The following is a 14,436-nucleotide window of genomic DNA, read 5'->3' as shown; positions in this document are numbered from 1 at the left end:
GTGTGTGTGTCTGGGGTGGGGCATTAGGGTCACCAGCCTGTGTATTAGTGAAAATCTGTTTTATGTAGTCCAACACAATATGTGCATGTAAGTCAGGAAAAAGCAGTGCTTCATTTCTGCTTTCCTCTGAGGTGCCTTACCTCCATTACAAATACATTAGACAGTACAATGCAGGGCATCCGTTAGCAATATGCTATTTAGTATAGTAATGCAAGGGTGGTTGCGTATGCATTTATGTAAACAAAACATGGTGCTTGGACTCTGTAGAAAGCTGATACCCACTGCTCTGCTGATTAAGTGCAAACCCTTTTTTTATTTGCATTGCTGTTGCAGTTTATGTTCCTCTGTATGTTAATGCGAAGGTGGCCATGAAATAACCTTTTTTTTGTCGCTGGGGACTTTAATCCCTGCACTTTGAGATCTGTACATATGTACCTGAACCTGAACCTGAACCCTGAACCACAAAATGTGAAAGCCCTCATGAACTTGACAATTTGACAGAGGGACAGCCCCAAACACTCATGGATTCCCAAGTACATCCTAGTCATCAAACACATGAAACCCACGACGAGGACTGACTGGAGTGTGTTTGCTGCCCAGGCCATCACGGACTCTCAGGTTAACATTGACACATACACCAACTCCATCCTGGATCACATTAACAAGTGTGTGAACAGAGTGACAACACACACAAAAATAAGAACTTGAAGTCCTGGATGAACAGAGAGATTCACCCCCTTGCTCAAGGCAAGTTATGCAGCGTTCATGGCTGCAGAGCGGAAGGCTTACAGCTTAGCCAGGGCCAACCTGAGGAGAGGAATCTTCCGGGCTAAACACTGCTACACACAGCGGATTGAAAAGCATTTCAACTCCTCTGACCCTCTGACAATCACAGACGTCAAACCACCCAGCACTGCGCCCCCGACCAGCTCTGCCTCCCTCCTCGATGAGCTCAACGAATTCTACGCTCGCTTTGACCAGGGAAATAAGGAGGTCATCCTCAAAGCAAATCTACCACCCGATGAGCAGCCTTTCATACTCTCCACCTCAGATGTTTGCTCCACCCTGAGCAAGATGAATGCAGCTGGCCCTGATGGAATAACTGGCCATTTGCTTAGAGCCTCTGCTCTGCAGGGTGTTAATGGATATTTTAAACCTGTCCCTGGCCCAAGCAGTTGTCCCTACTAGTTTCAAGACCATCACTATCGTGCCGGTGCTGAAGCAGTCCACTGCTACGGCCCATAATTGCTTTTTTTTATTTCTATTTTTTGGGGCTTTTTGCCTTTAATCTGATAGGACAGTGAAGGTTTTGGACAGGAAATGAGATGGAGAGAAGAGGTGGGGAGTGGGATCGGGAAATGACAGCGGGTCGGATTCGAACCCGTGTCCCTATGGGCTTCCAAGCAGTATGTTCTCAGGGCTACTGCTTGCGCCACAGTGCCCCCCGTCCATAATGACTTCTGTCCTATCGCACGCACCCCGGTCATCGCCAAGTGCTTCGAGAGACTGGTTCTTTCACACTTGAAATTCCGACTTCAGGCGGGCTAGGAGCCATACACCATACATGGGTTCGATTCCCACATGGGGCGCTGTTGGCTCTGGGGGGCAGGTCCTCCCCTGGGGGGCAGGTCCTCCCCAGAGTGCACAGTGGGCTATCTCCCGGGCCTTTCTGTGTGGAGTTTGCATGTTCTCCCCGTGTTCACAAGGGGTTTCCTCCACTAAGGACCCCAACAGAAAAAACATGCAAAATAACAGAACACATGTCCATCCCTGACCAAAGATGGACAGTTCACTTCACTTGGTCCCCGGGCGCTACAAGCCGCCCACTGCTCCTGGGGGGTCCTTGAGGAAGGACAGTCCAGGATGGGAAAAAGCAGAAAATAAATTCACCGCGACCTCAGGCTTACCTGCGTGTGTGTGTGTATGTGTGTCCTGTGTCGCCTCCATATTTGCACGTGTGTGTTCCAGTGTGTCGTGTGTGCCATTAAAAACCTGACAAAGGTCTTAATTATCATTAAAAACCTGACAAAGGTCTTAATTATGATCCCACTTGGTCCCTGAACTCCTCCATCCTGGTCAAAAGGAGCAACAGTGCCTTTACTTCCCACGGAGCATTAAGAAAGCCCACCTGTGTCCCAGGATACTGGTGGACCTCCACCGCTGTACCATTTAGATCTCAGCGTGGTATGGCAACGGCTCCGCATCAGACTGTAAAGCCCTCCAGCAGGTTGTGAAAACCCCAGTTACCCAGTTACCCACCATAAAGACTATTTATCACAAGCAGGATGGGCAGGATGAGAAACATCATCAAGGACGCCTCCCACCTTAACCACTTGGACTTCTCACCCTCCTCCCATTCGGCAGGCGTTACAGGAGCCTCCAACTCCAACATCAGCAGACTCAGGAATAGGCTCTTCCCTGAGGCTGTGACCCTGCTGATCTCCACACCACCACTCTAATAGCATCGTCGCACTCATTACTGCACAGTTCACAGTACTTTAACAAACATGTTCTTTGCACTATTCATATTTTGCACAGACTGAACCACCTACACTGTTCAAATAATGTTACTGTGCATATAACCAACTGTACGTGTTTTTTTTACTCTCCACACTACATATGCTGTTCATACAGTACAGTACAGTACAGTACAGTACATACAACCCTACATTTGCAGTCACTATTCTCGAACTCTGTCCACTTCTCTGTCCAATATACATATTTATAATATTTACGTATATAATGTTTGTATATTGTAACTCCACTGTCCATCACTGTACATATTGTAAGATACAGCATCACTTATTCTGTAGTACTTACTTTTCATGCACTTATCTGTAAAGAATACTATATTTTTACACTTTTGGTTGGATGCTAACTGCATTTCATTGGCTTTGTACCCATACTCTGCATAATGACAGTAACGTTGAATCTAATCGAAGTTCCTTTAATCTAATGCAGCATGCAGTACACTTTTCAGTATAACATAAAGCTTGTAAAGACAGCACACTATTCGGATAATATAGAACAATATCAGTATTGTAAAAAAACACCTTTCATAAATACAGAAAAACCTTTAATCAAACATTTTCGAATAGAAGCTTTAACATTCAGTGTCCTGCTGTGCAGATTAGCTGAAGAACTTGGTCCTTGTGGGATAGGGATGTTGCACCTGTAATGAGCTCAGTCAGTAATGGCCTGTTCTGTGTGTGTGTGCCCCTGCAGATTGTTCAGTGTGGCTCTGGAGACCATGACCCACAAGTCAGACGTGGTGGTGACCCACCACGTGCCAGGCAAACCAGGCGGGCTGGACGTCAAAGCCCTGCGTGCCTTCAGAGTGCTCCGGCCCCTGAGACTGGTATCAGGAGTGCCCAGTGAGTGTCCTCTGCTGTGTGTGTGTGTGTGTGTGTGTATATGTGTGTGTGTGTGTGTGTGTGTGTGTCTGTGTGAGTGTGTGTGTCTGTGTGTGTGTGTGTGTGTGTGTGTGTGTGTGTGCGTGTGTGTGTGCGTGTGCGTGTGCGTGTGCGTGTGCGTGTGCGTGTGCGTGTGTGCACACTCGTTTGTGATGAGATTCTGTCTGAAATATACATTTCTGTGTGTAAAGATTTTTTTTAACTCAATGTATATGCATTCATCTGCATTTGGAATTGCAGTAATTATTTGTCCTATTTAAGATATAAGCTCTCTAAACGCAGTGGTCGGAGAGGTATGCTTGCAAGTAGTAAACAAAGTAGCATGTAGTAGTGTAGTGGCTCACATAGTGGCTTACATGCAAATTCAGCTTTGGTTAGCTTCACGTGTTCCTGCTGGATGTAGTTTGTAGTTTTTTTTTGTTTATTTTTTCCTTTGCTCATGAAGGACCCATGCTGCCTGCAGGCGTATTTATGTCACTGGCAACAGTGGACAGAATGCCGTCTCAAACCGAAGCCAAGCGTATGCTCCACCCGCTAACACGCTTTGAAGAACCATAATAAAGGTTACCACCTTGAGGTGGTGCACTTGTGTGGCGTATCAATCACGGGGAAGCTTGGTGGCTCGGGTTGGCATGGCCTGTCTCCCTTTTCTGAGGGAGGTGGAGTCGGGCAGCGTGACTAAGTTTGAATCATAAACGAGCTCCTTTGGAGGCATTTCAGACCTGACTCATCTTTGCAGTGCCCCGGGCCACTTCATGTTACGCTTAATGGAAACACAAGAGGCATTCAGATGTCACAACAAGTGTGTGGAGTCAAGGGAAAGAAAAAAAATACACACACACACACGCAGCTTTTGAGGTCAGCAGAGTTGTACGGAGCACCATGTCGTAGTTTTTAGGAGATGGGAAGAAAATGTTTAAGCTGAAATAAAAATAAATGTTATAATGAATAAAAAAAATAATATGGATAAAAAAAATAGTAAATAAATATACCTATATATATTAAGAAATCTAAATTATACTTAGGTTAGGATTTATGGAGGATGTATAAAACAAATATTTTCCCTGTTTCTCTTAACTGATATCAATGTCATCAGTGCTAAACTCAGCATTTCCCAGGATGTGATGCTAAATTGTGCTAATAACAATAACAGCTGCAAGCATTTTTACATTCATGTTTCTCATCTCCCTATATTGTATGAAAAGTGAATATCAGCTGAATTGATGGGATCATACAAGTAGCACCTGACTAAATGCTGTCATTGTGTGCAGGTCTGCAGATTGTGTTGAACTCCATCATGAAGGCCATGGTGCCCCTGCTGCACATCTCCCTGCTGGTCCTCTTCGTCATCATCATCTACGCCATCATCGGCCTGGAGCTCTTCATCGGACGCATGCACAAGACCTGCTTCTTCATCGGCACAGGTTTACTCTTTCACCTTTTCGTTCTAGTCATCCCGCTTTCATCCCCTGATTTTATCCCCAGCTAAAGTACATAACTCTCACGTGTCCTCACTAAAACGGCAGCGTAAATTCCAAAAAGAGGCCAAGTACTACAGTGTTATCTAAGTAACACAAATCTATTCCCCACATCTTTTCTTTTCTGTTAACGTCTCTCTCTCCTTCTCTCCTCCTCTCAGAGGACTACGCCGATGACGACCCTTTGCCGTGTGCGTTTGCCGGTAACGGCCGTCACTGTATGGTGAACGGCTCTGAGTGCAAAGGGAGGTGGGACGGCCCCAACAACGGCATCACCAACTTTGACAACTTTTTCTTCGCCATGTTGACGGTGTTCCAGTGCATCACCATGGAGGGCTGGACCGACGTGCTCTACTGGGTACTGCACACGCACACAGCTCTGGCCTTCTCCCATGTCACTGTGCCTTTATGACAGAAACGCACCCAAAAAAAGGAATGAAATAATGAATCAGTGTGTTTTCTCCTTCCCTTTTGCTCGCTTGAACACTGTCCTCCCTGAGCGATGCCTAAGACGTGTCTGTGTTTTTCCTCCTTTTCTCCCTTTCTACATTTCTCTCTCTCTCTTTCTCTCTCTCTATTTCTCACTCTCATAAACACCCTCACACAAAATATACATGTACACACTTGCTTTGAGTAGATGAATGATGCCATAGGGTTTGAATTGCCTTGGGTCTACTTCGTGAGTCTCGTCGTCTTTGGGTCCTTCTTCGTGCTTAACCTTGTGTTGGGTGTGTTGAGCGGGTAAGTATTACAGGGATCGAGCTTCTGTCTATTTGTGTGTCTGTGTTTGTATATGGTGCGTTACGTAGTTACGTGTACCATATTTCTGTGGCTTTTGCCAAGGTACACTATCAGCAGGAAGAACAAGATAATCAGTTGTTTATTCTTAGTATAAGTCTTCGTACTGAGAAAGAGAAATTTTGTGCATGTCTAAACATTGTGTGTATGTATGCCTGTGTGTGTGTGGGTGTGTGTGTGTGTGGTGTGTGGGGGGGGGGGGGTTAATAGAGTGTGATTAAGAGAGAGATGCTGTAACTTATTTGCTCTCTGTACAGTGCAATATGTGTGGTTATTTGGTTTGTGTTTGATTTTGAGGCTGCAACTGTGTGTACAGCACCATAGGGTTTGTCTATTTGTTTGTGTACGTGTGTGTGTGTGTGTGTGTGTGTGTGTGTGTGTGTGTGTGTGTGTGTGTGTGTGTGTGTGTGTGTGTGTGTGTGTGTGTGTGCACGTGCATGACAGAGAGTGTGTGTGTGTTTGGGTGTCTGGGTTGTGCATCAAAATGTGTGGGCTAGGGAGTATGCTTATGTATGTGTGTGTGTGTGTGTCTGTGTGTGTGTGTGTGTAGTGTGTGTGTGTGTGTGTATGTGTGTGTCTGGGTGAGCATGTGCGCCTGACTGGCTGTGTAACGGCGCGTGATGGGTGTGTGTCACGCAGAGAATTCTCCAAGGAGCGAGAGAAGGCCAAGGCGCGCGGGGACTTCCAGAAGCTGCGGGAGAAGCAGCAGATGGAGGAGGACCTGAGTGGCTACATGGACTGGATCACGCAGGCCGAGGACATCGACGAGGAAGACGAGGACGGAAATAAACGTAAGCGAGGCCATTTCTCTGTCAGAGAACACATACAAGGAGCACGCACTCGCTAAAATACGGGGACATGCTCGGACCCATACACACACAGACACAAGCACAGGCTCACACACACTCACACACGGCATCGCATATACACACGGGCAGGAGCACATACACGCACACATTCACACACAAACACACGGGAACAAGCGCACGTGCAAAAAAGGCATCATGAAATGTGTTGGCATCATCACAAATATATAAATATATATGGAATGCAAAAACACTCACCCTGACGCTCACAATCACTCACACTCAGCTGCATATACACGTCTTGCAGGCACTGATCAGACAGACAAACACACTCTCACACACACACAAAATGATGATTTGCATAAATATTCATCATAATCTGTAGCATGAAACTGGCCATTCACACATCCATGCTCCCAAATATGTGCACTCTCACACAAACACAAACACAAAAGTTGTGCCTACACCTCTCCCCCCTACGCCCCCCCCCCCCCCCCCCCCCCCCCCCCCACACACACACACACACACACACACACACACACGCACACGCGCAAACACGCACACACATACACACCACACACACACACACACACACAAACACAAACACAAACAAATAAACACACACACACCACTCAAAGCCACCAAGGCCGCGAGGTGAGTGGAATGTGAGTGCGTGTGTGTGTGTGTGTGTGTGTGTGTGTGTGTGTGTGTGTGTGTGTGTGTGTGAGTGTGTGTATATGTATACGGCCCCCTGCGGCTGGCGCTGTCACGTTTCTCATGGCTCTCTCGCTTCTCCACAGGCCCGTCCCTGCGTGACCTCTCCGGCAAGAAGAGGGGCAGCAAATTCGGCTGGTTCAGCCACTCCAACGAAACCCACGGTAGCTCCCGGACCCCCCCCCCCCTTCCCCCACCCCACCACTACCACAATCCCACCCCTGACTCCAGATGTGGCGGGGGGGCTTTGCCCTGCCCCGCTCCAAATATAGCAGCCGGCCCAGCTGACGTTGACATGCTCGCTCTCATTTGTAGTATCCCGATCTAATCTGGGCCTCACTCTCAATTCCTGCTCTCGATAGATGTTTGACCCTGTTTCAAATAGATTGGCTGTTTCTTTCTCCTTCCTCCACAAGAAATCTGTGTCAGTGTGTTTGACATGCAGTTACATCTCACTGGCCAATTTTCTTTTTTTTTGTTTTTGTCTTTTCCTCTCTCCCCCTCCCCCTTTCTTTCTCTCTTTCTTTCTCTCTTTTCTCCTATTTTTCTCTCCCCTCTCCTAGCAAGTCTCCCTGCCAGTGAAACAGGCTCAGAGAACACAGAGAACATTGAGGAGGAGGAGCACACTGATTGCTGTACCCTATGCTGGTAACACACACACCAATATCACTTCAACCTTTAACTGCTTCTGCCACTGTCCAAAGGACAAGATAAGCCATCTGTTGTCTGATGTTATGTCCGCCTTTAACACATTTCGGTTAGTCGTATAGTAATGGTGCTGCTGTTACTGTTGTTGTTATTGCTGTCTGTGGTCACGCTCCACTGATTTCAAATTCTGCGTTCTGTGCTTTTTTGTCTCGTCTCTGTGTCTCTTTTTCTTAGTGCGCGCGTGATGAGAATCCCATGCTGGTGAGTTCACGCATGCTGAAAACCCCCACATGGAGGGGACTGGCTGGAGCTGTATGGAGCTTAAGGGCAACATGTAATGCTAATGGGACGAAATAAGGTTGCACTTCGGCTGTCATATTGTAGCTAAATTGAATCAAATGCTGCATCACATGTGACCTCGCTCGTGCCGTCCAGCCAGCATGGCTTCATGTGTTAGTCACTCTGTGCGCGGTCTGCAACCATGTTTAAGTTGCGTTTGCGCGCGTGTGTGTGTCTGTGCATGTGTGTGCGTGTTTTCCTCACTCAGTCGAGCGCTGAGGCGCTGGAATCGTGGAGTTAGGAGGAACTGCCGGACAGCGGTGAAGTCGGTCACCTTCTACTGGGTGGTTCTCCTGCTGGTGTTCCTGAACACGGCCCTGAGCGCCTCGGAGCACTACGACCAGCCTGACTGGCTCACTGAGGTCCAGGGTGAGCATGTGTCCAACAGTATTCATTTCACATATCAAGTCATTTAGTAAATGATTCTGTTCAGCCCAACATATACTGAAAATTCACTAAATATATCACTTTTTTTTTTATTTGAAGTGCATTGTATGCTTTGTGAGTGCACTTTTTGTCTCTGCTATTTTCACTGAATAAACTCTAGTGGTATGACTGGTCCTTATCATTGCCTTTATGATATACACTTAATATACCCCCACTTGTTTGGGTTACTCTTATTTTATTGTTAGTCATAATAATCGTTATGCCATGATGTTACCACCACTTTGGCTCCCTGGTTCCCGGGGTCATTCATCATATGATTTCGCCATTGCTGTGACCTTGGCCTTAATCCACCATCTGAGCTGCGTCTCTCCCTAAACCCTTCCATCCTTTCTCTCTCTGTCTCCTCCTCTATCAGACATCGCCAACAAGGTCCTGCTCTCCCTCTTCACGGTGGAGATGCTCCTGAAGATGTACAGCTTGGGCCGTCAGGGGTACTTTAAGGCGTTCTTCAACCGCTTCGACTGCTTCGTGGTGTGCGGCGGGATCATGGAGACGGTGCTGGTGGAACTAGAGATCATGCCCCCTCTGGGGATTTCCGTGCTGCGCTGCGTCCGTCTTCTCAGAATCTTCAAAGTCACCAGGTACGCCAGCGTCACTGCTTTATACCACCTTGGTAGGGAACAAAGAAAAATCCATCATCTTGCAAGTGGTTTGGTATATGCCTTTTTATTAAAAATTGCACATTTGATACATATTTCATGATTCCCTCAAGTATGATGTAGCATGCAGTAAGTCAGAGCCATTGAATATGCATTGTTTTCAATATTTAAACTTTAAGAAATCCATCAATGTACAGAATAATAGGAATCGTCATCAGGTGAAAGTGCTCATATTCACTTTATTCATTTTAAGAGTCCAGGTTTTAATTGCGGTTCTGTGTAGTCAGGGACAATGTACAATACAAGACTAAGATATGTTTGTAAATTACTATGTTCCTGGTATGACATTCACTGGGGTCTCAGATTGACTTGTGTTTCTCGATGACTGTGTTTTCCTCACCTGTGAAACTTGACCCATGCTTGTGAAGGCACTGGGCAGCCCTGTCCAACCTGGTGGCATCTCTGCTGAACTCCATGAAGTCCATCGCCTCGCTGCTGCTGCTGCTCTTCCTCTTCCTCATCATCTTCGCCTTGCTGGGCATGCAGCTGTTCGGTGGCAAGTTCAACTTCGACGAGACGCAGACCAAACGCAGCACCTTTGACGCCTTTCCCCAAGCATTGCTCACCTGTTTCCAGGTAACAATCAAATATTATAAACCCATGACTTAAACTGAGCTGTTTGTTTTGCTTTTCCTTGGTTTGAGGTGTCGCCTTAAGATTCCTAGCACTTACTAGCGTCCTCAGGAATTCCACTGGAATGCTGAAAGTTGATTTCCCTATTGCTGTTTCCGCTTGCAGATCTTGACAGGTGAAGACTGGAACATGGTGATGTACGATGGCATTATGGCCTATGGAGGTCCAGTATTTCCTGGAATGATTGTCTGCTTGTATTTTGTTATTCTCTTCATCTGTGGTAACTGTATCCTTTCACCAAAGCCTATCTCACTGGAGGTCCTGTAGGCGAACAACTTAAGAATAATGAATTATGAATTACACATTTTTTTTTGACAAATTTAGACTGTTTTGTCAAAACCAGACCTTCTAAAATTTCAAAAGAGCATCATATGATCCCGGTTCCTCCATGTGGACCTTAACCTGTGGCCCAGACATCCTCCTGAACGTCTTCTTGGCTATCGCTGTGGACAACTTGGCTGGTGGAGAAGAAGAAAAAAAGACAGAGTGAGTAATGTTTGGCATTTGAGAGAAAATAGGTAACGGTTCTTATGGTTCTACATACTAGAACTTTTCTTGTATGAAGAACTCATTGCTTGTAGGTTCTTGTCAGTGTTTCAAAGCTCTAGAAAACCTTTTACAAGAGCACCTGTATTGGTTCTGTGATGAGGAGACTAAAAGTGAAGGGGAAACTGTGAAAACAGATAATTGTTCACTTACTCCTATTTGGGGAAGCACTTTCCTGCCAGAAGTAGAGTCAACAACCACTCCAAAGTGGAGAGAGAGGACTTGAGCTGCGCCACAGCTCTCACACAGCTGTCTCCCCCGCCATTAAAACATTGCATCTTATTTCTCAACAGAGAGAAGAAAGAGGGAGCGGAAGCAGCAGTGGGGGAGGAGGTGGTGGGAGAGAATGCTGACGTGAAGGTAAGGTTTAGAGGGCTTTCTTAGTTAGTAATGCATCATATAGATCTTTGATTGGATAGGTTGGAAATGACAGAACATTGACATTTGTCCACGCAGGTTGAAGTGGATGAATATGAGGAAGAGGAGGAACGCGAAGAAGGAGAGGGAGAACAAGGTGACAGTAGGTCAAATCCAAAGCCGATTTTTCTTTCTTCAAATCACGAGATATAGTAGGAACCCACGATTCCCCCAAAAAATCGGACACACCTGAAAACCTTTTCTTTCTGCATCGCCAACAATCTAGTATTGCCAGTATTTTAACGTTTTTTTCTTTGTCGAAAGTATAAATGTTACATATTTGAATGCACTTGTTTCCTACTACTATACTCCAGTGGTTTGGGTATGTTTTGTGGGCCATATGCTCTGCTTCCGAAGACTCAGCATGTTTCCTTCTGTTTGTTTCCTCGTCTGGTGTGCTGCAGAGGAGGCAGAGGAGCAGCTAAAAGTGACTGACCTTGTCCCGCCCAAAGAGAAGATCGTCCCTATCCCCGAGGGCAGCGCCTTCTTCTGCCTCAGCCAGACAAACCCGTGAGTGTGGTGCTGCCCGGGCCTGTGTGCAGTCGGAATGTTTTTGTCCGTTGTTTTGTTGAGTAAATCTATGTAACGCCGCAGAGTTCAAGTATAATGGGATGTGTTGATCCCTACACTACTTGACCCCATGAATCCTCCCATATCCACTCAACAGATAATTAAAGTACACACCTGAAATCCAATAACACTTCTCTCTCTCTCTCTCTCTCTCTCTCTCTCTCTCTTCTTTCTCTCCCACAGGATCAGAGTAGGCTGCCACATTCTAATCCATCATCACATCTTCACAAATCTCATCCTGGTCTTCATCATCCTGAGCAGTATCTCCCTGGCTGCAGAGGACCCCATCAGGGCTCACTCCTTCAGAAACAATGTGAGCATAAAGGGAGGGCAATGCCCATGTCTAGCCCCTCATTTCCCCCAGAATGATCAACATGAAGTTGCGCAGCATAGGGAGTGAAAAAAAAAATTCCAGTCATTAAAACTATCAGTCTTCCTCCTATGTGTGGTGAGAAGACGCTGGTAGATTGTGGTGCTGTCAAACATCAAAGTGAAGTGAAATGAAGGCACCAATCACTCACATACTCGATGGTTCCATGTGTATCTATTTTTAACTTGGTCAGAGAGCTCTGTGTGTACGCTCTCCCAGCTTGTGACCAACTGGGAGACACAGAAGCATCAATCCTTCCGACATAATTGAGTGACACAGAATCCTTTGCAGGACCCCTAGCTCTCATTGCAGTCTGTATTTAGTCTAATCATTGACCCGACTCCCTGACCCAAAGGCCCCACAGTGCAGAGCAACCCACCCAGAGCAGCAGCTGTCCTGATTGCAGTCTTGCCATGGCTGGACGTGCCAATTTGAGGCTGCTGAGGAGGGGGCAGAGTCCTAGGGTGCAATCAGGGGGGGTGGGGGTGACGTCAGTCGGCGGCCTGAGCTTGAGTCAGTGCCTCCGTCAGTATGGTGGATGCCACCAGTTAACTCCTCCCTGTCTCATCCTGTGTGTGTGTGTGTGTGTGTGTGTGTGTGTGTGTGTGTGTGTGTGTGTGTGTGTGTGTGTGTGTGTGTGTGTGTGTGTTTGTGTGTGGCCTGTGTCTCTCACAGGTCCTGGGCTACGCTGACTATGCCTTCACGTCCATATTCACCGTGGAGATCATCCTGAAGGTATGCTTCATCAGCCACACTGTCTTATGGCAGCTCTCAAGGGATGTCAGTTATCAAAATCTACCAGCCTCTTGAGCAGTAGTGCCCTCTCAGGGTAATAAGCATCCCCGCAGAAATTAATTTAGTGTCCTCATCATGTATGGTCTGTATCTCCTGCATACTAATATATGCAAGAACAAAGCAGCCACATGGACACCTATAAATAATATTTTGCTTCTGCAAAGATGTTAGGAGATTTGCAGACAGTGACACTGACCACTAAATGTATGTATAATTATGTATTTATGTAGTTATGTAACTGTGTAAATATGAATGGCCCTCACCCACCTCCTGTGTTGTAGATGACTGTTCATGGGGCGTTCCTACACCAGGGCTCCTTCTGTCGAAATGTATCAAATCTGCTGGACCTGCTGGTTGTCAGCGTGTCTCTTGTGTCTTTCTTCCTGCAGTAAGTGTTGCCCATTCACAGTAGCATCTCATTGGTTTTCAAATTAAGTTGTCCAAAGTCCTCCCCCTAAAGTTCAAAGGTATGCTATACCTGTCCATGAACCACTTCCACTCACTTGTTTTGTACAACATTATTTGCCCAGATTTCCACAACAGCAGTGTCAGTCATGACAGCTGCATCCCCTAACCATGTCTACAACTATTGTGAGACTTTTTATGACTGTTTGTCCCTGCTGGATAGGTGGTTTATCTGCCACAGCTGCATTTCACTGATAGCCTCATACTTTTCACATTCACAACAGTTTGTTATGGTGCTTGTTATCATAATGGCCTGGTATCTTATATGATCGTGTTGCTCATCTAACTGTTCAGTGCCCCATGACCATGAAATAGCAAATGCAGTCATGAATTCACCTCTCTAGGTGTTTATGTTATTTATGTTATTATGTGTATTTACATGCAAATTCACAAATATGCATCATTTCAGTTTACTATAGACTATATGATAGACACGTTTTATGTTGGCACTTTGTAGGTCATGGTGGAAAAAAACCTCTGCTAAATTAACATTCAAAAACACATCCTCTCGACCTGCAGTGACGCCACCTGTGTTCCTTGAGTTTTAGCCTGAAAAGGCCCTAGACAAGACACAGGAAGCTACTGACGCACATGAAGCCGGCTAGTCCGATTGGGCATCTTTTAACATTCGTGCCATTGAGTTTGTGCCTGTGAGCCTTTGTCATGATGTTAGAGGGCAACAGAGACATCCCAGGGGACTGAAATACATTCATGAGCACACATTTAAAATAAAAAATAAATAAAAACATCATTAAGTAGAGGACAAGGCAGAGCTTGAGGGATGTTCCTTATGAGTTGGGTATTTTGAGCAGCCTCTAGAGGAGAACCAGAACAAGTGCAGCTGTTTCACAGTGACTGGGCTTTAAATACAGGAAAATAAATGTTTTCGCACTGTTTTATCTTTTTTCTGCATGGGTACGTCGTCTCTGATTTGGCTTCATCCATTCTGAATTTCATACCTGAATACCTGCGCCGATCAAGCCCACAGTGACTGTAGCACACCCAGCGAACTACATTTCATATTCCAGAGGGGATTACAGTGAAGGATAACTAAATGGCTTGAACAGCAAACATAATTACAATCTTCCAAAATCAGATTTGTCATGACATTACTACAGTGGTCAGTCAAGTAGGAACCTGGTATGTCCAAAGCCTAGGAAAAAGAAAGTATTTACAGATCTGGTTCATTTTTTTAATGTTAGTATTTATTTCATATTTTTTCTAAATCCAAATTTGTTGCTGTAAACCCATGTTACTGTGGGACTCATGAACACTCTCATGTAGGCCATCTCACCAGATGCTCAGGTGAAAGCTACCATGTGTAGGCCCGCACGCACA

The 14,436-nt window shown here is 45.9% G+C and overlaps 1 protein-coding gene across 1 annotated transcript in view; it reads left to right on the top strand.

The window, feature by feature from the left end:
• Positions 1–14,436, top strand: part of cacna1fb (calcium channel, voltage-dependent, L type, alpha 1F subunit) — a 44,950-nt gene that overhangs the window by 12,292 nt on the left and 18,222 nt on the right. Inside the window, exons 5-23 of the mRNA XM_031566187.2 lie at positions 3,226–3,374; positions 4,685–4,837; positions 5,053–5,249; positions 5,529–5,632; positions 6,329–6,480; positions 7,296–7,373; positions 7,773–7,857; positions 8,092–8,118; positions 8,405–8,565; positions 8,999–9,224; positions 9,671–9,878; positions 10,041–10,161; positions 10,349–10,421; positions 10,775–10,841; positions 10,938–11,001; positions 11,303–11,408; positions 11,652–11,781; positions 12,514–12,573; positions 12,915–13,021. Coding sequence (XP_031422047.1) covers positions 3,226–3,374; positions 4,685–4,837; positions 5,053–5,249; positions 5,529–5,632; positions 6,329–6,480; positions 7,296–7,373; positions 7,773–7,857; positions 8,092–8,118; positions 8,405–8,565; positions 8,999–9,224; positions 9,671–9,878; positions 10,041–10,161; positions 10,349–10,421; positions 10,775–10,841; positions 10,938–11,001; positions 11,303–11,408; positions 11,652–11,781; positions 12,514–12,573; positions 12,915–13,021 — 2,268 coding nt within the window. The remainder of the gene's footprint in view (positions 1–3,225; positions 3,375–4,684; positions 4,838–5,052; positions 5,250–5,528; positions 5,633–6,328; positions 6,481–7,295; positions 7,374–7,772; positions 7,858–8,091; positions 8,119–8,404; positions 8,566–8,998; positions 9,225–9,670; positions 9,879–10,040; positions 10,162–10,348; positions 10,422–10,774; positions 10,842–10,937; positions 11,002–11,302; positions 11,409–11,651; positions 11,782–12,513; positions 12,574–12,914; positions 13,022–14,436) is intronic.

The sequence above is a fragment of the Clupea harengus genome, chromosome 4, assembly GCF_900700415.2.
Source record: "Clupea harengus chromosome 4, Ch_v2.0.2, whole genome shotgun sequence".
NCBI classification, from domain to species: Eukaryota; Metazoa; Chordata; class Actinopteri; order Clupeiformes; family Clupeidae; genus Clupea; species Clupea harengus.
This window is presented reverse-complemented; position numbering and strand designations above follow the sequence as displayed.